Below are 27,113 nucleotides of genomic sequence, written 5' to 3'. Positions count from 1 at the left end.
TTTGGGCCAGACACCATGGCCAGAGAGCCACGTCCTAGTCTGTGCAGAGAGGACCTTGCAGAAAAGAGCCACAGAGACGTGGACTTCTGGAAGCAATTGTCCGTGGGCGTTCAGAAAGGGCAATGGGATCGTTAAGAGCCAGCACAGATTCAATCACCCCAGCATTAAAAAACAACACAAATGCTTGGGCTCCACCCTGGCCTGGCTGGTTCAGAGGCATTGGAGACGGATGCTGGGCCTTTGTTCCTCTAAAAACTCCCCCGTGTGATTCTGATGGTCACCTACCGTAGGTGTTGGGACTTCTGACATGTAACACTTCAAACCAATTTCAGATCAGTTACTAGGTTGACCACTGGGACATGGGGCTTTCTCAGGCGCTTGTACTTGACCACAAGGCTTCCACCATTTTGGGGGCTTGGTGGCCCCCTCAGTAGCCACACATTGAGTCCACGTGGAGGAGCAAAGCCACCCCGGCAGGAGGGGCCCCTCTGATTATGTGAGGGGCTGTGCCAGGTCTGCCAGGAAGATAGAAGGCTCAGACTTTCAGATCAGACTTCTGCCTTAGCCGGAAGTGAGTTCAGATGTCAGGTCGGGAAGTAGAAGACCCCCTCTTCAGGCTGAATAACACCTAGTTGCCTTCCCATCAGATAAAACGACCGGGATAAATACCATGTTTCCCCGAAAATAAGACCTAACCGGAAAATAAGCCCTAGCATGATTCTTCAGGATGGCATCCCCTGAACATAAGCCCTAATGCGTCTTTTGGAGCAAACCTGAATGTAAGACCCAGTCTTATTTTCAGGAAAACACGGTATAAATCCTGGCATTTCGGTTTAAACTAAGGTGGGAGAGCTGTGGCTTAGCAGCAGTTCAGAAGGAAAAGACTTAGGGTTTCTCACTGCCTGTGGGCTGGGGATGAGTCAGGAGTGAGAAGTGGCTGCCAAGAACGGAGGAGGCAAAGCGGGCTGTGTTAATGGAAACCCATGGAAATCCATGGAAACCCTGGGACCAGGGCTGGGGCTCTGGGGATCCTGCGGGGTATTTCTCAGCCTGACCACAGCTGTGGAGCTTGTGCCTCCTTTTTAGATGGTTATCTGGAAACCAGAGTGGTTCAGAATGGTTGAAGGAGTTTGGAGTAGTTAGCCTGGTATAGAGAAGTCTCTAGATGTGGCTGTTTTCTAATAGCTGCAGGGCTATGACTGGGGTAGAGAAAAACAGACACTTTTTCTCCATAGCACTTACTCCTTCCTGGACTGAAGTCTCTATTTATTTTGTTTATATTTCCTGTCCTCCCACTGGAACCCAAGTGCCATGAGACCCGAGACGGTTGTATTACTCTGTTGCCAGAGCCTGGCACACAGTGGGAGCTCCTCTTTGAAGGAACAAAGGAAGTAAGGATTTTTCATCCCCAGAGCCCTCGGAAGAGGGTTGTTGAAGAGAAGAGGTTGTGCCTGGGGTGGGTCATTGCATTCAGTGGCCTCTAAGGACCCCAATTGTGGGGACAGAGTCCCAGAGAGCAGTATCCAGGCTCTTGGCCTCACGTGGAAAGGTGCTGGCTCGGTTATTAGGTGGCCATCAGCTGTTACCTGTTAGCCATTAGCCACTGATATAACAGCCATGGCTACGCTGGGGGGTTAGTTTGTTGGTTGGCAGAGAAGCGGACAGTGGATTGCGGCTAGCAAGTGCAGTTAGCAAGCACAGATGGCGGATTGCGGATCATGTGGATCCTACTTCCTACGTCTCGCCCCGCCGGCAGTGAGACTGGGGTGCAGGAAGACCCCTCGTTGGGGTACTGACAGATGTTTGCTTTGTGTCTCAACAAGTCACCATCGAGAATATAGTGGGATGAACCCCCTATCCATGGCTCCATTGTTGTTTCTTTTTGGCCTCACCATATCCTGCGTTCTTGTGCGGGGAGCGGGAGCTGCAGGACACCAACTCTGACTTTTGGGTTCCCCCACACCTAAGAGAATGTCAGTGCTTATATACGTGTGTGCATACCTGTAACCCACATGGTCTCGTGTCTGAGTTCTCGGAAGGGCCTGTGCCCCCTTCCCTACCTTTCCTTGAACCTGTTACACCTTGCACTGAGCAGTTGTCAGCAGGGGGCGCTGGTCAGCGGGGGACACTGCTGATCCCCACCTTCAGTATAGCCAGACCTCAGTACCACCCCCACTCACCCCAAGCTAAGTGCCCACCCCGACCTGGATGGTGGGCGGCCTTGTCCCTGTAGGAGCTCAGCAAAGGGACCCGGAGACGCCTGCTTCTTCCCTGGTCAAGCATTTCTGAGAACTGTGTTCTCTTTGGCTGAAGGAAACCCCACCTAGACAATAGCCTGGTGACAAAGAGCTGAGCAAGAGAGAAGTGGCAGGAAGGAGACATGTCAACAAGTTTAAATTGGTCTGTTTTCACAAGTTTTCTTGGGTCTCAATAGGAAAACATTTCCATATTACAGCCTGGTCCATGCCTGTGCTCTGGGGCCATTTGAAGGGCCAAGAGCCTGGCAAGTGGGCTTTTGTTCTCTTTGTATCCCTCATATCTACCCCAGTGCCCCCTCATCTCTTCCTTCATTGTTCCTCAGCACACCCTTTGGGCCGTGGCTTCCTTTCTGGGCTCAGACCATGTGGCCCAGCTCTCTAAACTCAGCCCCTCTGCCCAGCCCCTTCTTCCCAGCACCCCTGCTTAGCTCCTCACCTCAGTGCTTCTTCCAGCTCAGACTCTCTTGCTCTGAGGCCTTGAAGCATCCAGTCTGCACTCCCGGGTGAGCTGGCAGCTCCAAGGCCCCTGGCCAGAGCGATCTCCTTGGGGTTGATTCTTACGCCCACTCTAAAAGCACATCCCATAGGAAGAGGACTCTGGTCTGGACTCAGGCTTTCCAGAGGTTTCCCACCAAGACCAACCCCGAGGTCTTGAAACCCTGGGAATTTTTGTGGAGGGAGTGGGATGTGGGTTGGGGGAACCCATAATGCTAAGTCAGAGGCCCTGGGAGGTGCTACAGTTTTCTTCTCTGACCGGCTGGGAGCGGGAGGCCTGGACATAGGCTCTCGTCCAGCCTGGGAATTTCCAGATCCCAGTCCAAGGTTTCCTTGGTTCTGTGGTTCAGGTCTGGAGCTAGGGTTTGGGAGGAGCCAAGTTTAAGGACATTCCGATTTGGAGGTTCCCCTGTAGTAGAATAGGTTCACTCTGCCATCCCCGTCTTCCCCGGCCCAGCTTGCATGAAGTCCTCTCCTCGGTCTCCACCGTGGCAGGCCCAGGAACGCAGAGGGACCTTGCACTGGGGCAGACACCATGTCGTCCCAGATGGTGGAGCAGTGAGAGGAACAAGTGAGTACAATTCCTGCCTGGTTTCTACAACCTCTGAAAGGAGGCAGTTCCCAAAAGGAGACCTCTAGAAGGCCCCCTCCCCAAATCTAAGGGCCTATGGGAGATAGGACAGACAGACTCGTAGCACAGACACACGAAGAGCAAGCAGTGCTCATCGAAGACCCCCACCACGCCAGTGCCCTCCGGGGAAGGGATGAGGTGAGGGGGCCGCACGGGAAGACTTCTGGGCGTACAGTGCGAGGTGGGTGGAGGGAGGGGCAAGTTGTGAGTCAAATTTTGACGAGAGAGAGGATGAGAGATTTTGTGAGAAGAAAGGAGGTAGGAAGTGGACTCCAGATGTCTAGTCTCCAGCGCTGTGGAAAGTCTGGCGGTCCTGACCCCTGAACTTGGCCCTGGCATATACCAGCTGCATGACCTTGGGCTAGACACCTAACCCCTCAGTTAATGCACCTGACATGGCAAGCTTCTTCAAGCCCCCGCTAGCTTCAAATTTCCCAAATGGAGTGGTAAATAGTGACCTCACAGGATTGAGATTTAAGAGCAAAATTAAAGGGACCTGATGGGTTCTTAGTTCCTGCCTCTGCTCTGTGCTCAGCGCTCAGAAGTCCATTTCCCACGTAGGTCCCTCTTGTTGACCCTTTCCCTTGGGCAGGTTTCTTTCTTTCTCTCTTCCTCCCTTCCTTCCTTCCTTCCTTCCTTCCTTCCTTCCTTCCTTCCTTCCTTCCTTCCTTCTTGTTGAGGTGAGGGTCACATGACATAAAATTAACCACTTTAAAGTGAAGTGTATTTAACACACCATGTTGTGCAACCATGATCTTTGTCTAGTTCCAAAACATTGTCATCACCCCAAAAGGAAATGCTTATGCAATTGCTCCCCGTTTTCCTCTCTTCAGCCGCTGGCAGCGACCAATCTGTGTTCTGTTTCTATGTTCTTATTTTACCTATTCTAAATGTTTCATATGTAAATGAAATCATACAATATATGACCTTTTGTATCTGAGTTTGTTCACCTAGCATAATGTTTTGTTTTTTTCTAAGATTTTATTGGGGAAGGGGAACGGGACTTTATTGGGGAACAGTGTGTACTTCCAGGACTTTTTTCCAAGTCAAGTTGTTGTCCTTTCAGTCTTAGTTGTGGAGGGCGCAGCTCAGCTCCAGGTCCAGTTGCCGTTGCTAGTTGCAGGGGGCGGAGCCCACCATCCCTTGCAGGAGCCCAACCAGCAACCTTGTGGTTGAGAGGATGCGCTCCAACCAACTGAGCCATCCGGGAGCTCAGGGGCAGCTCAGCTCAAGAGCTCAAGGTGCCGTGTTCAATCTTAGTTGCAGGGGGCGCTGCCCACCATCCCTTGCGGGACTCGAGGAATTGAACTGGCAACCTTGTGGTTGAGAGCCCACTGGCCCATATGGGATTCGAACCAGCAGCCTTCGGAGTTGGGAGCACGGAGCTCCAACCACCTGAGCCACCAGGCCGGCCCCTAGCATAATGTTTTTTTTTTTTTTTTTTTTTAAGAAACTAGAGGGTCAGCTTTTTTTTTTTTTTTTTTAAGATTTCACTGGGGCAGGGGAACAGGACTTTATTGGGGAACAGTGTGTCAATCTTAGTTGTGGAGGGTGCCATTTAGCTTCAAGTTGTTGTCCTTTCAGTCTTAGTTGTGGAAGGCTCAGCTCAGCTCCAGGTCCACTTGCCGTTGCTAGTTGCAGGGGGCACAGCCCACCATCCCTTGTGGGAGTCAAGGAATCGAACCTGCACCCTTGTGGTTGAGAGCCCACTGGCCCATGTGGGAATCGAACCGGCAGCCTTCGGAGTTAGGAGCACGGAGCTCTAACCACCTGAGCCACCGGGCCGGCCCCTAGCATAATGTTTTTGATGCTCATTCATTTTATGGCTGAATAATATTCCGTTGTATAGATATACTGTAATTTGTTTATCCAGTTATTTGTTGATAGACATTTGGGTTGTTTCCACCTTTTAGCTATTGTGAATAATGCTGCTATGAACACATGTACATGTATTTGTTTGAATACCTGTTTTCAACTATTTGGGATATATACCTAGGAGTGGAATTGCTGGTCATATGGTAATCTATGTTTAACTTTCTGAGAACGGCCAAACTGTTTTTCACAGTAGCTGAATCATTTTACATTCCCATCAGCAGTGTATGAGGGTTCCAGTTTCTCCACATCCTTGCTAGCACTGGTTATTTTCCTTTTTTTTTGTTAAATTACAGCATCCTAGTGCTATGAAATGGTATCTCATTGCGGTTTTGCTTAGTGTTTCCTTAACGACTTATGATGTTGAGCATCTTTTCATGTGCTTCTTGGCCATTTGTGTATCTTCTTTGGAGAAATGTCTAAGTCTGTTGCCCATTTTTTCCATTGCCCACTTTTTTGGTTTGTTTTCTTTTCTTCCATTGCCCATTTTTAAAATTGGGTTGTTTGTCTTTTTGTCTTGGCAAATTTCATAATCCCTCTGAGCCCATTTCTTCATTGTTAAATGGGGATGCTATTGTCTAAGTGTCGCTGCAAAGGTCTTCTATAGGAATCTATATAAAGGAAGGGCCTGGCACAGGGTAGGAAATGATAAACACTAGCTGCCTCTGAATTAGGTCTGGTCTAGGGTGACCAACCATCTCAGTGTTCACAGGGTGGGCTTAGTTTTATCATTACATGTTCAGCATCCTGGGAAATCCCAGTACGAGGCAGACCAGGACAGCTGGCCACCCTACTATGGCCCCAGGTATAGTAGACTTTTATATCCTTGCCACATCATCATTCTAAACCTCAGTTTCCTCCTCTGTGAGGTGGAACTGAGAATGCCTCACAGAGTTGTTATAAAAATCAGTCAAGCTAATTGGTTGACAAGGTTAACCAGAAAGGTCTGAGAAAAAAGGGGCAGGCATTCCCCCCACCCCTAGATCATACCTGAAAGTACAAAAATAGGATTCCAGCCACAAAAGAGGATTTCCTGGCCTTGAAGCCTTAGGTGTGACTCTTCCTAGCCTCATTGCTCCTCAGAGTTTGGTGGGAAACCAGAAAGGCAGAGGTCAGGCCCCTCAGACCTGCAGAATCAGAATCTGATTCCCAAATGGTTTGTGTCCACATTGAAGTGTGAGAAGCACTGCTTTGTGCCAAAGGCTTTGAAGCAGGAGAAATAATCCAGGATATGAAAATGCATCCATAAATTCATCACAGCACTATTTGTGAGAGCATAAAAATTGGAAGCTACCTAAAGGCCCAATATTAGGGAAATAGTTAAGAAAATTGCGGGTGCTCTTCTGAGTAGGGAGCCACGAAGCCATAATAAATGATGGTTACAAGATATGTTCAACATCAAAAACGGCTTTAGATGAAACTGCTTTCATGAAATGTGACCAAAGTAGCTCACATACCTGGCTTTTCAGCAGAATGATAATCAAGGGAAATTATATACGTATGAAAAAGACTAGAAAGAAATAAGCCAAATGGGACCAGATAAAGGATGGGGGAGGCCTGCTTCTGTTTTCGTGTTTCCTGGTTGTCCTGATTCTCTCTGGTTATATGATGTATATTGATGCCATCAAAAGCTCTAATTGGCTGAGATGCCTCCAAAAGCCCACATGTTGAATCAATGCCAGGGCAAAATGATTCTTCTATTTCCATGAAGTGTTGGGGGCATGGAGAAATGCTTTGTCCAGAAAGCCAGTCCACACACCCTGTTTCCAAGCCTGGTCCAACCCCCACTTCCACGGCCTGCTTAGGTCAGCCTCATCCACCCTGATACCTCTTTACCCCAAACCCTCGGTGCCCATGCAAGTACCCCTTTGTCTAGCCTGGGTTCCTCCCTTTCCGGGGTGAGACCTGCTTTCTGTACTTCTGTGATGATAAGTATTCAGTGTGGGTTTGTTTCAATCTGATGCTCGAATACTTCCAGAGGGCAGATGGCGGTTATTGTGTGGATACATGAGCAAAGAAAGTAGTAACAACAGGTAACGTTAAAGGAGCCCTGCCTGAGTGTAGGCCTCATTCTGTGGCCTTGCGTTTAACTCTCCCAACTACTCCAGGAGGCAGGTATTTCTAATACTACCTTGGAACAGAGAGATAAAGTGCTTACCCAAGGTCACACAGCTAATGAGTGGCAAAGCCAGGACAAGAACTTAGGTCTTTCTGTCTTTGGAGTCTGAGCATTTAACCACTGTGTCCTCATGGACAAAAATGAGTGACATGTTGGTCCAGACAAAGGGTGCTTTTAGACCAGCACTTTACCAAGTTCATTGTGCAAGAGAATCTCCTAGAGAGCTTGTTCACATGCAATTTTGCTCCAGAAGGTTTGGGGTTAGGCCCAGGATTCTGCATTTCTCACAGGCTCTCAGGTGTCGCAGATGCTGCTGGGGTCCACTTTGAGTAGCAAGGATCTAGAAAACATTCCTATTGGTCCTGTAAGTTCTTATGGAATGGTGGAGGCAGGAGATGGGATGCTCCCACCCCAGGAATCCCGTCAGCACTCCTGGGTTGAATCCAGCTGCCTGGAGCGCCATCCTGACATGCCTGGCCAGCTAGGCCTTTCCAGCAGGCCCTACAGGGTGCCCTTGGTTGCCTGCCCTGGCATTTCCACCTGCCAGTTGGCTGGCAGGTGATGGGCCAATGGTGACAGCTTAGCCGGAGTTCCTGTCCAGAAACGTCTTGAGCTCAGCCAAGGTAAATGCTACCCCGCTGTCAGAAATGAAGTGCTGGCAGGCTCCGGGCATGAATAATTGAGGCAGAAGAGACATTGTAATAGCAGACGTTTAGGATGGAGCTGGGGATGGCTTTGAGCAGGCAGCCTCCACAGTTAAGACCTTTATCTGGAAAGGTCCAACAAAATCAGCATCATAGCTCGCACTTATCAAACACCTACTGTGGACCCAGCACTGAGCTAAGAGCTTTCCATTGATATGTTTTGTCTAATCCTTTCACAAACTCTGAGAAAAAGGTTACTGATGGAACGGACACTCAGAGAGGAGAGTAATGCTTGGCACCAACTCTGATGTAGTGGAGCCAGTTTTTGAACTTGGGTCTATCTGATGCTACAGCCCCTGCACTTGATCCTAGAGCGATGGTTTTCAGATTGCACTCCATGGGAACCCTAAGGTTTCCCGCAGGTGCTTCCCGGACTGCTCTGAGAGGGAAGGCGTGGAGAAGGAAGTAGCACAGCAGGCTGGGCTCTAGACCCTTCTCTTTCCTTCCCCCAGAGTGGCCTTACTTTGATGTGATTTACGTATTGAACTTCCATGGAGATTAATTGGAAGAAAGGATTTCATGGCCAAAAATATTTGAAACCTACATCATGCTGCCTCCCCAAATGAATGGGGTTTATCGAATAGGGTTTCTTGCATGCATTTCGAGGAAATATGGTTCCCTTTGGTGGATTTGCCAAGTGGTCTGGCTTGTGCTACATTTTCTGACCCTCTGTAATGTCATGACACCCCATCACAGCACCTAGCCTCCAGTCCACAGTGCCTGGAGGGCTGCCCTCTGGGGTAACGTGACTGCTCCACAAATAGCAGGTCAGATGCAGTGACAGGCTGTTAATTGAGTGAATTTCTCAGAGAAGTTGACAGGCAAGCACGGCCTCTAAATCCTTTTTCATAGATATAGCTATATGGATTATTGTGAAAAAGCCCTAAGACTGACTGGCCTGAGGCGGCCGCTTAGGACCTTGTATTAATTAGGATACAGATTCAGCTATTGTAATGAATGCCCAGCTGATGAGGCAGTTAGACCTGAGAGAAGTTTATTCTTTTCTCATATGTAATAGCGTGAGCATAACTAGGCAGGGGTTGATGTAGTGTCTCCATGGCACTGGGGACCCAGGTTCCTTCTATAGCATGTGCCTTCCATGTTGTGGTCCAAGATAGCTGTGTCAGCTCCCAGCATCCCATCTGCATCCCAGCCAATGGAAACTAAGCAAGGTGAGGGCTGCTCATTCCCACTGAGGGCAATCATTTTGCTTGTCTTCCATTGGGCAGACGTAGTCATGTAGCCTCACCCAGCTGAAAGGAGGGCTGGGAAACATAGTCTAGCTGGGTGGTGATGTGCTTAACTAAAATTGGGGGGTTCTGCTACTAAAGAAAGAAGGGGAGATGAATGCGACACGGTCCCTGAGCTCTATGCTCCATGAAGAACCCACGCTGGTTCTTCTGATTTTAACCAATGACTGATAAGTGGCCCAAGTTGCCCTCCAGTGGGGCAGTTACTTAAAGACCTGGGAAACAGCGGACAGAGGAAAAGTCACTGTCTTTGAGTGAGACTGACCTGGTTTCAGATAGGTATGTGGGCCTCAGTTTCCTCACTTATAAAATGGGTCTAATTTTAGTACTCACCTCCCAGGGTTGTCCTGTAGTGATGCATTTGAAAGGCCTAGTGCAAATGTCACAGCTCTGCCAATGCTGGCTGCCCTTCTCTTTCCTCCCATTCTCCCGGGCCTCTCCTCCCAACTCTTACAGACTTTGTTCCTGGCTCTGCCCAGGAGTGGCCCCAGCTCCAAATTGTCCCTTCCTCTCAAGGCTGCAGTTTGGCCTCACTCATCACCACGGAGCCTCTTCAGGCCAGGGCTCTAATAGATACAGCTCCTGGCCTGGCTGTCCTGGGGATAACCAAAGTCACCTTGCACCCAGGAGAGGTGGTCTGTTGGGGCTTGTTTGGGACTGTGGTAGATTCTGCATTGTGTTACCCCCTCAGGCAGTTCCCCTGGCAGGCAGGCTGCACTTGGCACTTTTAAGGCCTGAAGCAGAGCCTCAGCCTCGCTCACCTGGCTTGAGCAGGGGTCCACATGTGCCAAGGCCCCCGCTCTCCTAGGGATCTGCTGACTCACTGGAGAGAATCTCTGCCTAGGAGTTAGAGCAGCAGCTCCTGGAGTTTCTGATTATTCTGAGTCAGCATAGCTGAAGACTTTTTGTCAGTTAAGAGGTGCCATGGGAGCGTTTCTAGGGAACTCCAAGAGTGAGATGATTCTGCTCACGGATCCCCCAATGCTGGGAGGAGGCACCCAGCCCGCCTCCTCAGGGGAGCAGCTCTGGCTGGGCCAGTGGTCTGGTTTCTTTCATGGGAAGCAGAGGACTCAGCAACGGGCTGGTGATACGCGTCCCCACTCACCCCACCCTTTGAATCTTGGTGAGGCAGCAAGAGACAGGTCAGCATGTTTGGGTTTCACAACTGTGAAGCATGGCTTCTGTCCAGGGCCCTCATTTCCAATGCGTGAGGGTTTGGAGAACGCTCTCACCAGGTGAGTCCCAAGAAGCAGGTGATGGAAACCTGACCTTTCTCCCAGCCTGCAAGCAGCCATTTTATTTTTATTTTTATTTATTATTTTTATTTTTGCAAGCAGCTGTTTTAAACACAGGCCTGCTCAGGTTCCTAGGGGGGAGCTGTATTCAGTTGACTCCCACCGTACCCAACAGCTCCTGTTCCCTGTTAGTTGCTGTACTGCTGTGTTTGGTAACACCAGGATGCATGGTGGTAGCAATCAGACAAAGGATGGGCAGTCCTTCAAAAACTATGCTTTCAAACTCTGAAAGAGCATTCATTCATTAACATATTCTCCGAATAAGCACATACTCTGGCTGAAACACCATAGATAAAGGCTGACCTTATCTGTGGGGAACTTATAGGAGAGATGGAGACCCAGGAGGAAACAACATGGCATCTGATCCCCTGGGGAGTCTGGTGAGAGGCAGAAGCAGAAGGGGCTGTTTTCTTGATGGAGGCTGTAAACTCTGGGCATCAGCACAGCTGTTTTCGTGCCACGAGCAGAGTGGGGAGCAGTGCTTCCTCCTCTGGGCATCTTCTGGGACCCCAGGGTGGGTGACGGTGGCAGCAATGGTAAACAGCATCCTTGCTGTGGGCACTTGCCTTCACCCCAGGGCGGGTAGCATCGGGGTGGCCCCCTCAGGTAGCTTCCTGAGGAAAACCAGAAATCCAGCAAGGGTGGGCTCATGTAAGTTTCACAAATGGTACACACACCCTTTGAGGGTTCCCACGGAGGGTGGGGGCCATTGCAGGGGGTGGAGGTCCTCCACAGGCAGGTAGGGGGAGAAGATAAAAGAGAAGGTGAAGTTTCAGCTGAGCATTGAAGGAGCAGGAATCCGCCAAGGGGAGAAGACAAGGAAAGTCATTCCAGGCGGGAGGGTCAGCATGTGCAAAGGCGTGAGTGACCACGGGGGGCGTGAGACATCAGGGGAATCTGGTGTGGTGGGTGGAGACACAAGCATGCACAGGGGACATAGAGAAGGCAAGAGAAGTGAAACTGGAGAAGATGGAGCTGGCTCATGAGGAGGGGACCTCACATGCCAGGCTGAGGTTTGGGTTTTGTCACGAGGGCAGTGGGAGCCTCAGCTCTTTGTGAGCCAAGTGCTGTGGTCTTGGACGTGGGTTAGCTTTGTGTGATGGATGTGAAACCGGGCAGTAGGAGCAGTATGCAGTCTACTCCCGCCCAACATGTTTCTTCTGCGCATCTTCTCCCAGCTCTGCCCAGATTCTCAGAGTGTGTCACTTGTCAGAAGAACAGAGTCTGCCTCCTGGCAGGTGGGGAGAGCAGGCATCTTGTCCCTGCTCATGCTGGGCCCAGGGCGAGGGCTGGCTGGGCAGCTGGCAGGTTGGCAGGGAGAACATGGTCTGCTCTGCTGTGTCTGCAGCCACTGCTGCTGGACAGCTTGATTGATGACCTACGACGCCCAGCGCTCCTCGCGGGTCAGCAGCACCATCTCGGCGGCAGCGGCCAAGTGAACCTGCCTCTTTGCTCCATTCCTCCTACCGCTGGCGCCCCCTGGACGGGCTGAGATGCTATGACATCGCCCCCTCTCCTGGCTCTACCCTTTCTGCCAACCATTTTCTGGCCTTCTTTAAATCCTGGCCCTAAATGCTCCTGTGCAGGAGGGGTTTTACAGGATTAACACCCAGCCTGCTGTGTTCTGGCTTGTTCTTTATTTTATCCCCATTGGGCACGTAGTAGAGGTTAGAAATATATCTTGCAGGAATCTTTGCTGCTTCTCCCCCCTTTCTCAACCCTCTGGCGACTGTATATGGGCCCTGTATCATCTCTCTGCTTGAAGGTCTGCATCTGTGCATTCTGTTTGCATAAGTCCCACCTCCTCCATCAGACTAGCAACTCCCCAAGATCAAGGGTCTGCCTCCATCTTTAGCCTGGAAGCTTCTAAGATCCTAAGTTTTTTTTCTTTTTCCTCTAATAGGGTACTCCCCAGAGCAGGAACTATGTCTCCCCCTCAGTCTGGGAGCTCCCTGAAGACGAGGGCTCTGTTTGGGGCTTCCCTGTCTGTTTCTCTCTGGTACCCCAAGCCAAGCTCTGCCTTGGGCATGCTCCACGGGGACGCAGGGTCTGCAGGAAAAGCCTCCTGCCCTGTCTGGAAATGGCAGGGTTGAGCAGGGGTACAGCAAGTGTGGATTAGGCTGGGCCAGAGCTGTAGGGGCATGACTGGGGTGAGGTACTGAGCTGTCTGCGGCCAAGGGAAGCCCAGGGGCTCCCAGGCCTAAGCCAGCCTTCTGGACCACAGGCCCAGGTCCCTGGGAGAGCCATGACTTCTTGTATCTAGAAGTCTTGGTGCAGGGGGAGGTACAGAGGGTGGTTCTTGGCATGCCTCATGCCTCTGTCTTCCATGGCGACAGGAGGACAACCACAGCTACTATGTGTCACGTCTGTATGGCCCTAGCGAGCCCCGCAGCCGGGAGCTCTGGGTGGATGTGGCCGAGGCCAACCAGAGCCAAGTGAAGATCCACAGAATCCTGTCTAACACCCACCGGCAGGCTTCGGTGAGTGCCCCAGTTCCTGGCAGCACCCTGGGCTGGGAGGCTGGGGGCCAGCCTGGGCAGTGTGCATGGCTATGGCCTAAGATCTGTGATCTGGGAGTTGCCTTCCAGGGGATCACGGGTGGCTTGGCCAGAGTTGGGGTGCCCACCTCTGCCAGTAGTCCTGGCAGCCTTGGATATGCCTGCCCCTCACCCTGTTCCGACAAGCATGGCCAATGTTGGTGCCCAGCCCCCTGGCCTGCAGCTTGTCCGGTGCTGACTCTCTCCCATCCCCTGCAGAGAGTGGTCTTGTCCTTTGATTTCCCTTTCTACGGGCATCCTCTGCGACAGATCACCATAGCAACCGGAGGTAAGGCTGTGTCCATGGGGTTGGGGGAGGGTTGGAGATCTCAGCCAGAACTTCGGGGAGCTACCTGAGGAGGTTCAGTGGAGATAGGGTTAGAGGTAGGGCTGTGTGGGTGGACTGGGGAGGGACCCACATTTGCCTCTTGGGAGTCCACTCTCAGGAGGGAGATCAGTGAGTGTGACGAAATACCTCCTTCATATTAGCTGACGTGTTCGTGTGTGTGTGTGTGTGTGTGTGTGTGTGTGTGTGTGTGTCCCTCTGGGCCAGCTCAGGCCAGTGTGGACTGAGTCTAGACTCAGTGTGTCTCTGAGTCTATGAATGAGAAGGAAAGGGAGACTGCATTGAGAGTTTGGTTCCCGGGACCAGGCTCCCTGTTGATATTAGGAACCCATCTTTGATTCCTGTGTACTTCCCCAGGGGGAGGGCAAGGTGGGAATTTGTGCCCACCTGAGAGTCAGGGAGAGCCTTCTCTGGTCGGGGACCCTTTTGCTCCATGTACGCCTGACCTGAGCCCAGCAGGTGGGGATGGGGGCAGAGATCCGAGGCTTGCTTCCAGCTATGTCTGTACTGCTCCTTCCTGCCCTTGGGGGGGAAACCCAAGGAAGCAACTGCTCTGGGCCCTCTCTGGTGATTCATCTGCCCTTCTCCCCATCCCAGGCTTCATCTTCACTGGTGACGTGATCCATCGGATGCTCACAGCTACTCAGTATGTGGCCCCTCTGATGGCCAACTTCAACCCTGGCTACTCCAACAATTCCACAGTTGCTTACTTTGACAACGGTGAGACCAGCTCTCAGAGTTTGTCACCCAGCACCGGGGCACCCCTGGTCCAGCCCCTTCAGAGGAGCCCCAAGGCCCAGAGAGGGCAAGGGACTTGCCCACAGTCACACAGCAAGGCAGCCACCCCAGCTTTCCTTATCTGTGAGATGGCGACGAGATGCCTGCTACTCGGCAGGATCCGAAGAGATAACAACATGAAAGTGCTTGGCTCTTAGTAGAGGTGAAATAAATACTAGAGACCTTTACTGTTTCTTACTCTCACCAGGTTGTCCCTTGAGCACCCACCCTCCTACCCCAGGAGAACAAGCATTTCTCCTATTTTTCCTCCTTTTCATTTCCATCTCAAGTGTCAGGCTAGGCAAGAAGGAAGGGGCATGCTTGGGGGGACAGATGAACAAGCACAGTATCTGGGGGCTGAAGTAGGATCTTCTGGTTCCTCTCCAACTTGGAAGTCAGGCTGATATTTGTGGGTTGCCCAGCTCCTGCCTCCAGTCAAATCTGCAAACTGCCTCCATCATCCCTGAGGGACCCGACCTGTGACCAATCCTCTTTGGCCACCATTTCTGCAAAGCACTACTCCCTGAACTACCTTTCCATCCAGCCAGGTCTCTGCTCTTCCACAGGGACCGTCTTTGTGGTTCAGTGGGACCACGTCTACCTGCAAGGATGGGAAGACAGGGGCAGCTTCACCTTCCAGGCAGCTCTGCACCGAGACGGCCGCATTGTATTCGGCTACAAAGAGGTGAGTGAGCCCTGCTGCAGAGATGGCTGGGTCTTGTGGAGCCTTTTTTTCATTCAGCAAATATTCGTAGAGAACCTGCAATGTGTCAGGCTTAGGGCTCGGTGCTGGGGATACAGCAGTTAATGAGACGGCTGTGGGCCTTGCCCTTATAGAGCTTAAGGCTTGTTGAGGAGATAGACAATCATTGCAGGGACAAATGTAGAATTGCCACTGTGACAAGTGCTCCTAAGTCAAGGTGCCTGGTGCCAGGAGAGCCTTCTGTGGGGCTCTTTACCTCAGCAGGGGTCAGGGAAGGCTTCCCTAGGAAAAGAATCGAAATCTGCAGGATGCATAGGAGTTAAGGAAGCAAAGAGGAGAGTGCAGTAGGTTCCAGGAGAAAGAAAAGCATGTGCAAAGGTCCTGTGACAGGACAGAGCGTGGCTGGTACAAAACTCTGAAAGAAGGCAACATGGCTGGAGGGGAGAGAGTAAGGGGCAAGACACAACAGGGAAACACCAGATTTGTCTTTGACCAAGGTCACTCTGGCTTCACAGTAGAAAATAGATTGTTGGAGGCTCAGAGGGAACGCTGGGAGAAGATTTAGGAAAGAGGTGATACCAGCTAGGAGTCTGTAGGAGTGTGGTGTGTGTCTGGGGGAGTGATGGTGAGAACTGGATAGATTGGATAGCCAGTTAGCCAGCTAATTAATAGGATTTAGCGATGTATCAGATGGAGGAGGGTGAAACGAAGAAAAGGGAGGGGCCGTGGTTGACTCCTAGGTACCTGGTGTGCATGGAGGTTACCGTTCACAAAGATGGAGTAAAGAATAGGAAATGTGCTTGGAGGTGGTGTGGGGAGGACTTGAAATTTGGATGGGGCCCTTGGGTGTGAGATGTCTTCACATCCTCCAAGAGGCGACTGAGCACGGATGGGTCTGGAGCTCAGAGGGGAAGTCTAAGCTGGTACAAGAGTGTGTAGGGCGTAGCTGGAGCCTCTTCTCCCCTGCTGCAGGTCCCTATGTCCATCCTGGAAATCAGCTCTTCCCAGCACCCTGTCAAAGCCGGTCTGTCAGATGCCTTCATGATTCTCAACCCATCCCCGGATATACCAGGTGAGTCCCCATGGAGCCAATAGAGACCGGGGTTGGGTTGGACTCATCTCAGACTGACCCAGGCTGATGGTGGGATGGCAGTTGGGGGGAGTGGATGGATGGTGGAGAGTTGAGTGGGAAGTGAGGGAAGAAAGGGGCATAGTGAGTTCCAACCTTTCTCCCTTAAAGGAGAGGAACCATTTTTTCCCAGTTAAATCTCCAGTGGGAGGCACCGCACCAGCTGTTGAGGGAAAAGAGGGCCAGGGCCCTTCCACTCAGCATCCCCTCCATTTAGAACATTTCCAGATGCTAAATTAGGGTTTGTGAGTCCTCCCAGGCACCGCCATAATTACCTCCCTATCAGGTGATAGAAGGAGCGTCACAGGGGCTCCAGGAGACAGAAAAATTGGGTTTCTCTCCCATCCCTGACCCCCACCCTCCCAGTTCCTCTTTCTGAGGCAACTAGGGATGCCAGGCTATTTCTAGAGTTACAAGACGTCAGGTAAGTATATTTAACACAAAGGATGGCATACGATGCCACTCTTCTGCTCCTGAACAAAGTATATCCTGCCCATCCTTCCATAACGGCACGTACCTCACTCTGTTTCGGCTGCATGATAGCCCATTGTATGGATGGCCTTCATTTAACCAGTCCCCTGGGCATAGACTTCTCAGTTGTTTCCAATCTTTTGCTACAACAAATAATGCTGCAGTGGCTATTTTTGCAAGCAGGTACTTTTATGCCTCCGTGTGAGTATTTCCGTAAGATAAATTCCCACCACTTCACCTGCCCCCTCCCTGGACTCCCTTCCCAAATTCCCAGTGCTCTAGCAAGTGGCTCGGCAAGGACCTCAAGACCCTGTTCCATTGCTGCTGTCAGCTTCTGCTCTAACTGGTTGGTTAACGTCCGTGCTGAGCTGGTTGCTAAATAACCTCAGAATCACCCTGATTGTATTAGTCAGCTACTTCCGCATAGCAAATTACACTGAAACTTATTGGCTTGAAACAACGAACACATTATCTCTTCCTGATCTGTGGATCAGAAAGCAAAACACACGACTTAGTTGGTTCTTCTGGTTCAGGGGCTTTCACAGGCTGCTCTCGAGGTGTTTGCCGGGATGAGTTATCCCAACCATCTATGCTGTGTATGTGTGTGGTGGGGTGGTGGTGGCGGTGAGATCCGCTTCCGAGAGCTTTCACAACATTGTTGGTAGGATTCTGTTCCCCACTCAGTTCCTGCCGTGTGGACCTCCCCATAGCACAGCTCCCAACCTGGCAGCTGGCGTCCAGTAGAGCAGGCAAGGAAGACAGCAGTGGAGTGTGAGTAAGAGGGAAGCCAGGGTCTTTTGTAACCTAATCTTAGAGGTGCCATCCTATCGCTTCCATTCTACTGGTTGGAAGCAAGTCACTGGGTCCAACCCACATTCAGGACAGGGTTATAGAGGGTGTGAGTAGCAAGAGGGAAATATTTTATTATTTTTAAGATTTTTATTAAAAATATTGCTAACACCAATATATGGTGATAGAAAGAGAACTGACTCTGGGTGGTGAACACACAATGTGATATATAGATGATGTAATACAGAAATGGACACCTGAAATCTATGTAACTTTACTAACAATTGTCACCCCAATAAACTTTAATTAAAAAAATATATATATAGCTAACATACAATATTATATGTCTCAGGTGTACACCATAATTGTTCAACATTTGTAGACCTAAAGAAGTGATCACCATGATAAGTCCAGCAACCATCTGACACCACACTATGCCACCACAATGTTATTGACTATATTCTCTGTGCTGTACATTACATCCTCATGACTTATTTGTTTTATACCTGGAAATTTGGACCACTTATTGCCCTCCACCTTCCCCGCCCCTTTAAATTTTCAACTATAGTTGACGTTCAATATTATTTTATGTTAATTTCAGGGGTACAGCACAGTAGTTAGACATTTATATAATTTAAGGAGTGATCCCTGTGACTAGTCTAGTATCCACCTGGCACTATACATAGGTATTACCACATTATTGACTATATTCCCTATGCGGTACTTTACATTCCCAAGACGATTTTGTAACTACTAGTTTGTACCTCTTAATCCCTTCACCTTTTTCACTCTGCCCTTCCACCCCCTCCCATCTATCACCCCAACAAATCTAGTACCCATCTGACACCATACATAGTTATTGCAATATTATTGACTATATTCCTTGTGCTATACCCTACATCCCCACTCTAAGAATTTTGACTTGATGCTGCAGACAACAAAGAGCCAGACAGAGAACGTCATGATCAGATCTGTCTGGCAGTGACAAGAAGCAATGGGGGGCAGATAGAAGGGAGAGTGGAGGCTGGGAGCCTCTGGGCAGTGACTGAGGGTCAGGCCCAGGCTTTCACCTGGCTGGTGGACATGATACCTTGGCAAACAGCCCCTGGAGTCCCCAAAGCAGCAGCTCCCACAATAGACCCCTTGCGCCTCCTCCAGGTCTCTCAGAACAAGTGCGGCTGCCCTGCTGTTTTTTCAGGTGCACTGTACTTCCTCCCCCCCCTTACCCAGTCTCCCCACATCTCCCTGGCTGGCTGTGACTACTGTGTGACAACCAATTTGTACTTCTTAATCCCTTCCCCTTTTTTGACCCACATCCCCAAACCCCCTCCCATCTGGCAACCATCAAAATGTTCTCTGTATCTATGAGTTTATTTCTGATTTATTTGTTCATTTATTTTGTTCTTTAGATTCTACATATAAGCGCAATCACACTGCATCTGTCTTTCTCTGTCTGACATACTCTACTTAGCACAATACCCTCTAGGCCCATCCATACCGCCACAGAGGGCAAGAACACATTCTCTTCCATGGCCAAGCAACATTCCATTGTATATATGTACCACCTCTTCATTATCCATTCTTCCATCAACACACACCCAGGCTGCCTCCACATCTTGGCCATTTTAAACAATGCTGCAATGAACATATGGATGCATACACCCCTTGAAGTAGCGTTTTGAGTTTCTTTAGATAAATACCCACAAGTAGAATTGGGTCCTTCTTTGTCTCTTGTTATACCCTTTGTTTTAAAGTCTATTTTGTCTGGTATAATAAGTATGGCTACCCCAGGCTTTTTTTTTTCCTTTTTTTTCATTTTCATGAAATATCTTTTTCCATCTTTTTACTTTCTGTCTGGGTGTCTTTCAATCTGAAGTGATTCTCTTGTGGGCAGCATATGAAAGGGTTTTGTTTTCTTATCCATTCAGCCCTCCTATGTCTTTTGAGTGGAGCGTTTAATCTATTTACATTGAAAGTAATTGTTGATAGATATGTAGCTATTGCCATTATATTATTCATAATTTTGATCCTTTTTTTCCATCTTAAAGAATTCCCTTTAACATTCCATGTAATGAACTCCTTTAGCTTTTTCTTTTCTGGGAAGCTCTTTATCTGTCCTTCGATTTTAAATGATAGCGTTGCTAAGTACAGGAGTCTTGGTTGTAAGTCCTCAGTTTTCATCACTTTGAATATTTCCTTCCAATCCCTTCTGGCCTGCAAAATTTCTGTTGAGAAATCAGCCTGACAATCTTATGGGAACTCCCTTGTAAGTTAATAGGCACGTGGGAGAGGCCACGCTGTGAACCGAGAATGGCTGCCACCAGTACTGGGCCTGGGGTAGCTCTGCAAAAAGCCAGGACACCCCGAGGGCTGCTGCCATATGCAAGCTCCTTTAAAGTTCAGCTGTTGACAAAGCTTCATGTGGTATTCAAGTTGGGTGAGGCAGGGTCTCAGAGAGTCACTAGAGTGGGAAGAATTATGGTCACCAGGTTAATGTAGATTCTGGTTTGGTGTCAGTGCTGAGCCTCGAACTACTCGGAAAAAGTCTCAGAGCACACCAAGGCCAGTCGTCTTCCTCCTGGGGTCTGTGGACTCCGATAGTTTTCCAAGAAAGAGTGCAGTGTGGATGGGGCTTGCTGCTTGCAGCCACTGGGTGGGGTGGGATCCCAGTGAGTCTGTAGGGCAGAGCCCTGGAGCTCATCAGACCAATCAGATTCAGATTTGGCCAGAAGTGTAAGGGGTGGGCTCACCATATTAAAGATGGCTGCCACCTGCCTGGCTGCATGGGAGAAGGACCCCACACAGGGAAAATAGCAACTGTCCTCCAGCCCTGGCCTTGAAGCCACACACTTCAATCTGCTCCCTGTATGCCTCTGACGCCCCCTAAGTCACCATTCCTCCACTGGAGCCCAAAGTGAGTGCTTCTGAGTGAGTGAGTCTATGCGTGGCCATTTAAGAGGATGTCTAGATTTCCTGCAGCCTTCTGTCTCACACAGATGGTTGGAATCCCTACTGTTTTCCCAGCCAGATGTTATGGGGGCTCCTCTTCCTGGAGTGGGGCTGGGGTCCTTCGCTCCTCTGGGGGGAACCTTCAAGGCTGAGGTATCCCTTCCTATTTTTAACCACTATATGGAGGTTTGGGACTAGCCCAGTTCGTGTCTCTGCCCTTCCTACCAGTCTCGACATGGCATCTTCTTTATATCCTTAGTTATAAAACTTCTGTTCAGCCAGACTTCAGATGGTTCTCTGGACTGATTGTTCTATAACTTAGTTGTAATTTTTATGTGTTCACGGGAGGAAGAAGCACAGTGTTTATCTACTCCACCATCTTGGATCTCCTTTATTATTGATATTTTTTAATTAAAGAAAAGTTTCCATTTATTAACAGGGGCCATTTTAGAGACTGCTTATCACACTGATTATAATCCTGTCCTCAGGCTCTGAGCTTTAGAGTATCTTATTGGATCATCCTCCCAACATTGTAAGTGAATGTTCAGTAGTCCCCCCTTATCCGTGGTTTCACTTTCTGTGGTCATGGTCAACCATAGTCCAAAAATATTAAATGGAAAAATCTGGAAATAAACAATTTTTTTGTGTTTTAAATTGCACACCATTCTGAGTAGCATAATGAAATCTTCTGCCCTTCTGTTTCATTCTGCCCAGAATGTGAATCAACCCTTTGTCCAGCATATCCATGCTGTATACGTTCCCTGCCCGTTAGTCACTTATTGACTGTCTCATCAGAAGGTCTATAATAGCATAACGCTACGTCACACTGCCTATATCATTCACCTCCTCTCATCTCATCATGTAGGCCTTTTATCATCTCATATCATCTCAAGAAGGGGGAGTACAGGACAATAAGATATTTTGAGAGAGACCACATACACATAACTTTTATTACAGTATATTGTTATAATTGTTCTATTTTATTAGTTATTGTTAATCTCTTACTGTGCCTAATTTATAAATTAAATTTCATCATAGGTATGTATATAGGGTTCAGCACTAGCCACAGTTTCAGGCATCCACCAGAGGGTCTTAGAACATATTCCCTGCAGATAAGGGAAGACTACTGTATGTTTGTCACTTTCTAAATGAGGACACAAAGGTTCAGAGAGGTGGAGTGACTTTCTTGTGTCACATAGCTATGAAAGGGAGAACTGAAAATCAGATGTTCTGGGGTTTTTAAACTCCCAGGTCCACCATGGAGACTTTCTAAACCTGACCCACTTCCATTGCATCCAGAGGGGTGCACCCTTTCCTCCTCAGTTCCCCAAACACCCACAGCCTTGTTTCTACACACTTCCTGTTTTGCAGGAAGGACAGTGATAACATGCTCCAACCTTCCCACGTATCACTGAAGCACTGGGGCAGGATCTGGTCCGTTTCATCTGTGCCTCCCTCACAGGGCTTTGTGCATAGCAGAGCCTCAGGAAATGTGTGTTGGATCCAGCTGTTGAATAAGGGTGAAGTAGAGGAAGTCAGATCCCCTGGGAGTGTCTGCATCTGAGGCTCCTCTGTGCTTCTGGAATAAAAAGCTGTTTTAGAGCCAGCCAGGGAGATGTGGGGAGACTGGGTAAGGGGTGGGGGAGGAAGTACAGTGCACCTGAAAAAACAGCAGGGCAGCTACGCCTGTTCTGAGAGACCCGGAGGAGGCGCAAAGGGTCTGTTGTGGGAGCTGCTGCTTCAGGGACTCCAGGGGCTGTTTGCCAAGGTATCATGTCCAGCAGCCAGGTCACTGCCCAGAGGCTCCCAGCCTTCACTCTCCCTTCTATCTGTCCCCCATTGCTTCTTGTCACTGCCAGACAGATCTGATCATGACGTTCTCTGTCTGGCTGTTTGTTGACTGTAGCATCAAATTAAAATCCTTAGAGTAACGTAAGTGCACACAGCCTGACTTTATAGGCTCACCTCCAAACCCTCCTGTCACGCACCACTCTGTCCAGGAAGCACTGGTCTGTGTGTTCTGTGTTCCCCAAACATGCCAAGGACTATCCGTGTATCTGTGACACAGTCCCTGTCTAAAATGTCCCCCAGCCCAACCAACCCTTTTGTCAGTTGGCAAAGCTCAGATGTCGCCTCCTCCATGCAGCTCACATTGTCACCTTTTCCATGCAGCAGACTTCATGGTTTCCTCCTCCATCCCCGTAGCACTTTGTTGATACCTTTAATATTGATCTCTTCACTCTGCCCTGCTTATCCACTTTATCCCCAGTTAGCTGTGAGCTCCCTAGGGGCTCACTGTGGCCCCAGACTTAGCCCAGTGCCATGGTAACAGCCCAGGAGTGTGTGCTGCCAGAGATTCCCTGTCCTCTGCTCTCTGCTGACCCCAAGTGGGAACTGGGTCTGACACCACTTAGGTTTGGGGTTGAGTGCTTTGGTATTCGTTATCTCTTTTTGTCAAGATTTTTAGCTTGGGGGGGTCCAGGCATAGACTTTGGGAAGAAAATTGAGGTGCCCTAGATGGAGCATATTCATATGCCTGCATTTTTCTGGGACAGTCCCCATGGCCTTCATTGGGTTTTAAATGCTTTGGGGAGTAGTGGCTTTTATGTGGCTAAGAGGTCAGGTTCCTCTGGGTCTGGTATTCAACCCAGGAAATAGGGAATTAGTTTGGATTAGGTTGAGCTGCAAATAACAAACAATAAATCCCAAATGACCAGAGCTGAAATGAGACAAGTTCAGGGAGAGTGCTCTCATCTGCAAATCTTACTGTCACCATGGATATTCCCATTGTCCAAGCCCAGTTGGTCCTACAGAATGGGTGGCATCACTGTCCTTGTCCCCAAGCTGGGCTCCTTCTTGCCTGGGGTACTATGAGGTAGAGTTTGGTTCCCCACTATTCAAGAATCCCCCTGCCACTGAACCCTGTTACGGGACTCTCCTTTCCCAGCCTCCAAACACTTGCCTCCCACCCAAGCCTGAGGGCAGAGGGAATTCTGCATAGTCTCACTTCTGGGTTTGAGAGGAGGACAATTTTTCTTACCATTACTTCCTTATATAAACTACTATACAGGCTTTGGAGCAGGGAGTCTGCAGCGTGTGCTTCGATGCAGAGAAAAGATTCCTGAGCAATTGGCAGCATCTTTCTGCAGAGGCACACAAAACATACAGAATAGCTTATACACTTTTTATTTGGCTGGAGGGGCCCCCAGATGTCAATATAATTTCCTTTATTCACTTGTTTAAGAAACTCTTTCTTTCATGGACAGTATAAAAGCAACTTTAGTGTAGCCAATGTCAAAATGGACAGATTCTGAGTTTGTGGAATCAGTTAATGAGCCTTCGTTATTAAAGACTGCTCCTTGGCTAGCCCCAGAATGGCCTCAGACGGCCCTAACACTTGGGCCATCTCCTTTACCAGAACTTTCCTTTCCTTTCAAAGGCAGATGTGAGTCCAGAAATGTGTCAGAGGCCTGTGCTGTACCTCTGTGATGGGCTGCTGGGTGGGAGGCCCCGGAACTGGCTACAGAAGAGTGAGAAGGACTAGCCAAGTGAGGGAGTGGTGGGTGGAGACATGTCATCACCACATCTGGCCTGTTTTGCCTTCTGGCCGCTCTGGATAAAGGGTCCTTTACAGTGCTCTCCAATTGAGTTTTTATCCATCTGGGAGCCCTTCCTCCCCTCTTTTCACTTTTCTCTTCTGTTTTTCTCTCTACTCTGTTCCCCGAGTCTTGTCATTTCTTGCCTCCTCTCCTCTCTCGGCCCCTTTTCTACTTTGCTTTAGTGCTGAGGGAGGGAGAATCTTCCTGGAGTGAGGACCCTCATTGTGTTTACTTCTGGGGTCCCCTGCTGAGGCTCTATTCATAATTATTGAATGAATAACCAAGTTGAGCAAAGGAATACATGAATGAGTAAATGAACACTTTTTCCTGAGCCACCATTTTATATTTTTTTATGTTAGATCCACTCATTTTGGAGGAAAGTTTGTAGCAGGACCTGTGAGTCTGATTTCTTCTGACCAATCCAGCTCTCCCCCATGGGTGTCTGTGTTGAAACAAAACGGGGTGTGTAAACCTCTCTTTTGAACCACTAGCATTTCCTGATTGGGCGGCAGGGCTTTCTATGTATGGACCTTAGAATTTCTGAATCTTTGATGAGTAGAAGCAGAGATAAAACAGAACATGTCCAATTGCCAAAAATGTGGGTTTGGCGTGGCCTGTCTTTGTTCTAGAAGGTATTCGCTGGTCACGCAGACAGACGTCATCGTCCTTGGGCGAACCCCAGATGCGGGCGAGATAATCCAAAAACAAATAACTCCGGCAGGGATATTAAAGGTTCTGTTTATAGAGAAATAAAAATATTACCAAAGCCATACACTCAGACAAGCACAAGTTGGCTGTTGAAGTGAGCAAATATTTTTAATCAGAGATGTGTTTCTGCCCACACCCCCTCACCCCCCTGCCCTGCTGGTAGGGCTGTGGTGGGTTTTGGAGGACATCTGTCCACCTCTGGTTGCACCCTCACTAGAGGCACACCCCCCACTCCTCTGAGCCCAGCCAGTGGGGAGACCTGTCCCTAGATTCTGGTGTAAGGTTTGCTGGGAGCCCCGCTTTCCCAGGCTGCTGCTTATGTGTCTCTGTCCCTGCAACTGGCCCCTTTGACAAGTTTGTGTCTCCATTTGTGCCCCAACCCTGACTCTTTGACCCTCCCATTTCACTTTCCTTCTGACCAAGGGCCACTGTCCCCTACTTTCTCGTAGGTGGAGAAGTCCTGCAATCCAGCTCTCCTACTTTCAGCTCTAACTTAAGAAGCAGCATGTCTGGCTTTCTCTGGCCCACTAGGGGTGGCCCGTTGAAGAAAGGCCATAATCTGCGGTGGGCAGGGGAGGAAGTGCGTTCTTCCTTTGGGCTGTGGGCTGAAGTTATAATAGTGCTGAGGTTTTCATGACTCTTTGTAACCCATTCATTCATTCACAGGCATTTCTTGTGGCCCTGTTATGTGCAGGGCTTGTGCTAGAGGTTGGGGGACAGAGACAATTAAGTTGCAGTCTGTGCCCTTGGGGAGCTTGCAGTCTGGTGGCGCAGGTGGCCAGCAAAGTAAATACTGATGGACCAGTGTAACAGGTGACACCAGACATTGCACAGGGGGCAGCGGAGCTCAGGAGGGGCCACTAACTGTGCCCAAGGGTGGGGGAAGTCTTCAAGGAGGGCATGTCCTTTGAGCTGAGCCCTGAAGGATGGGGCAGATAAAGGAAGAAAGGTTTACATGGACTCTAGACCCGCTGGCCACATGCGCCTTGGAAAACCTGGCGTTTCACGTTTATTTTTTATCCTATTACATATCGGTGCTAAAAGGGATGATTTTCAGAAGGAGAGACGGTTCCTGTAGGTAACGGGTGGGATGCAGCTGTGAAAGGCTGCCTGGACCTTCCCCATCCTCTGCTTTGATGTCCTGCATCCCACAGCCTCAATCAAAGCCCAGGCCACCTTCACATAGCAGTTAGTGTCACACAGGGAGGGCCCTGCCACACAAATCAGCCTGGGCCTTTGTGAGAATTAAAAATTGGTGCCTCCTCTGGGCAGATGAATTACAGAAAGATGCCCTTCCTCGCCCCAATTTCAGACCCCACTCCTGCTTTGTAAGGGGCCTTTCTTGTATTAAAAAAAAAAGTGAAAAAACGTGTGTGTGTGTGTGTGTGTGTGTGTGTGTGTGTGTGTGTGTGTACGTGGCTACACAGGGCTCTGTGAACCTCGCTCCCTCTGCTTTTGATGGAGGGTTCTCTCCTACCTAGGACCCTGGTAATCCTGTGAACATCTGGCGGTTACTGCCTGATATGTAGGAGGTTTGCCTCCTGGGCCTCTTCTCTCTCAGACTTGTTTAGGAGAAAAATCAACACACCATTACTAGATCTTTGGGACATTGGTTTAGTGATTTTTTTTCTTAATTGTAAATATTTCCCTTGGAGTCTTTTAGAAATACAACTAAAGAAACCGTAAGCAGAGGTGTGCTGGAGACACTTGTACAGATTCACAAGAGCAAATTGGCCACTTTTCTTCCCAGTTCTGTGCTCGGTGACTCCCAATTGAGAGCTTGAAATCAGTCATTTTGCCACAAAAATCAGCCAATGCTACAAGTGCGGGCCCCTCCCTGCTCCTACCCCTCCCCACGCCAGAAGCCAGTGGTTAAATGTTTTTCTACACACACAGGCTTTGCTGAATTTCTGGAGCTGCACTGACATCAGGCTTGAGTTTGAAGTCTGGCCTCTGGGGAAAAAACAAAAAGCTGTGTGGCTTTGGGCAAATGAGTCCCCTCTTTGATCTCACTGTCCTCCTTTGTGAAATGGGGAGAACAGTGATGTCTGTCTAGACGCCTCAGAAAGTTGTGAGAGCAAGTGGGAGGAGTCAGATCCAGGTACCCTCCTGTGATGTGAGCCCTGTGGGGGCAGGGCCACCTCTGTCCTGCATGTCACTGAGGGCTCGGGGCTTAGCACAGCCCCTGGGCAGAGCAGGTGCCATATCTGTGTGTTGAACAAGTGAATGAATATGGTGTGTGGCGGTGCTGAGCTTTTATATGAGCTTTTTCATTAAATAGTTCTTTTCCCTGTAAGGCTATGGATAGGCCTGGTAAATTGTAAAGTGTTACACAAAGTTTCATCAGTCAATGGGTTAATCTGCCTGGGCCTCAGTTTCCCACTTGTGAAATGAAGGGCAAAACAACTTATCGCAGCTCTCAACCTGGTATGTCTGACTCTCTGAAGCCTGTGGCCCATCTCTTCACTCATAAAGCCCACA

At 49.4% G+C, this 27,113-nt stretch overlaps 1 protein-coding gene across 2 annotated transcripts in view; it reads left to right on the top strand.

Annotated features, from left to right (window-relative positions):
- The window catches only part of PLXDC1 (plexin domain containing 1), a 62,773-nt gene that overhangs the window by 12,232 nt on the left and 23,428 nt on the right, over positions 1–27,113 (top strand). For both annotated transcript variants that reach the window (XM_074319668.2, XM_088802237.1), the window contains exons 3-7: positions 12,961–13,104; positions 13,381–13,450; positions 14,105–14,227; positions 14,851–14,969; positions 15,960–16,059. In XM_074319668.2, coding sequence (XP_074175769.2) covers positions 12,961–13,104; positions 13,381–13,450; positions 14,105–14,227; positions 14,851–14,969; positions 15,960–16,059 — 556 coding nt within the window. The remainder of the gene's footprint in view (positions 1–12,960; positions 13,105–13,380; positions 13,451–14,104; positions 14,228–14,850; positions 14,970–15,959; positions 16,060–27,113) is intronic.

This window comes from Rhinolophus sinicus, chromosome 12 (genome assembly GCF_057876585.1).
Source record: "Rhinolophus sinicus isolate RSI-liver-muscle chromosome 12, RSI-T2T, whole genome shotgun sequence".
NCBI classification, from domain to species: Eukaryota; Metazoa; Chordata; class Mammalia; order Chiroptera; family Rhinolophidae; genus Rhinolophus; species Rhinolophus sinicus.
This window is presented reverse-complemented; position numbering and strand designations above follow the sequence as displayed.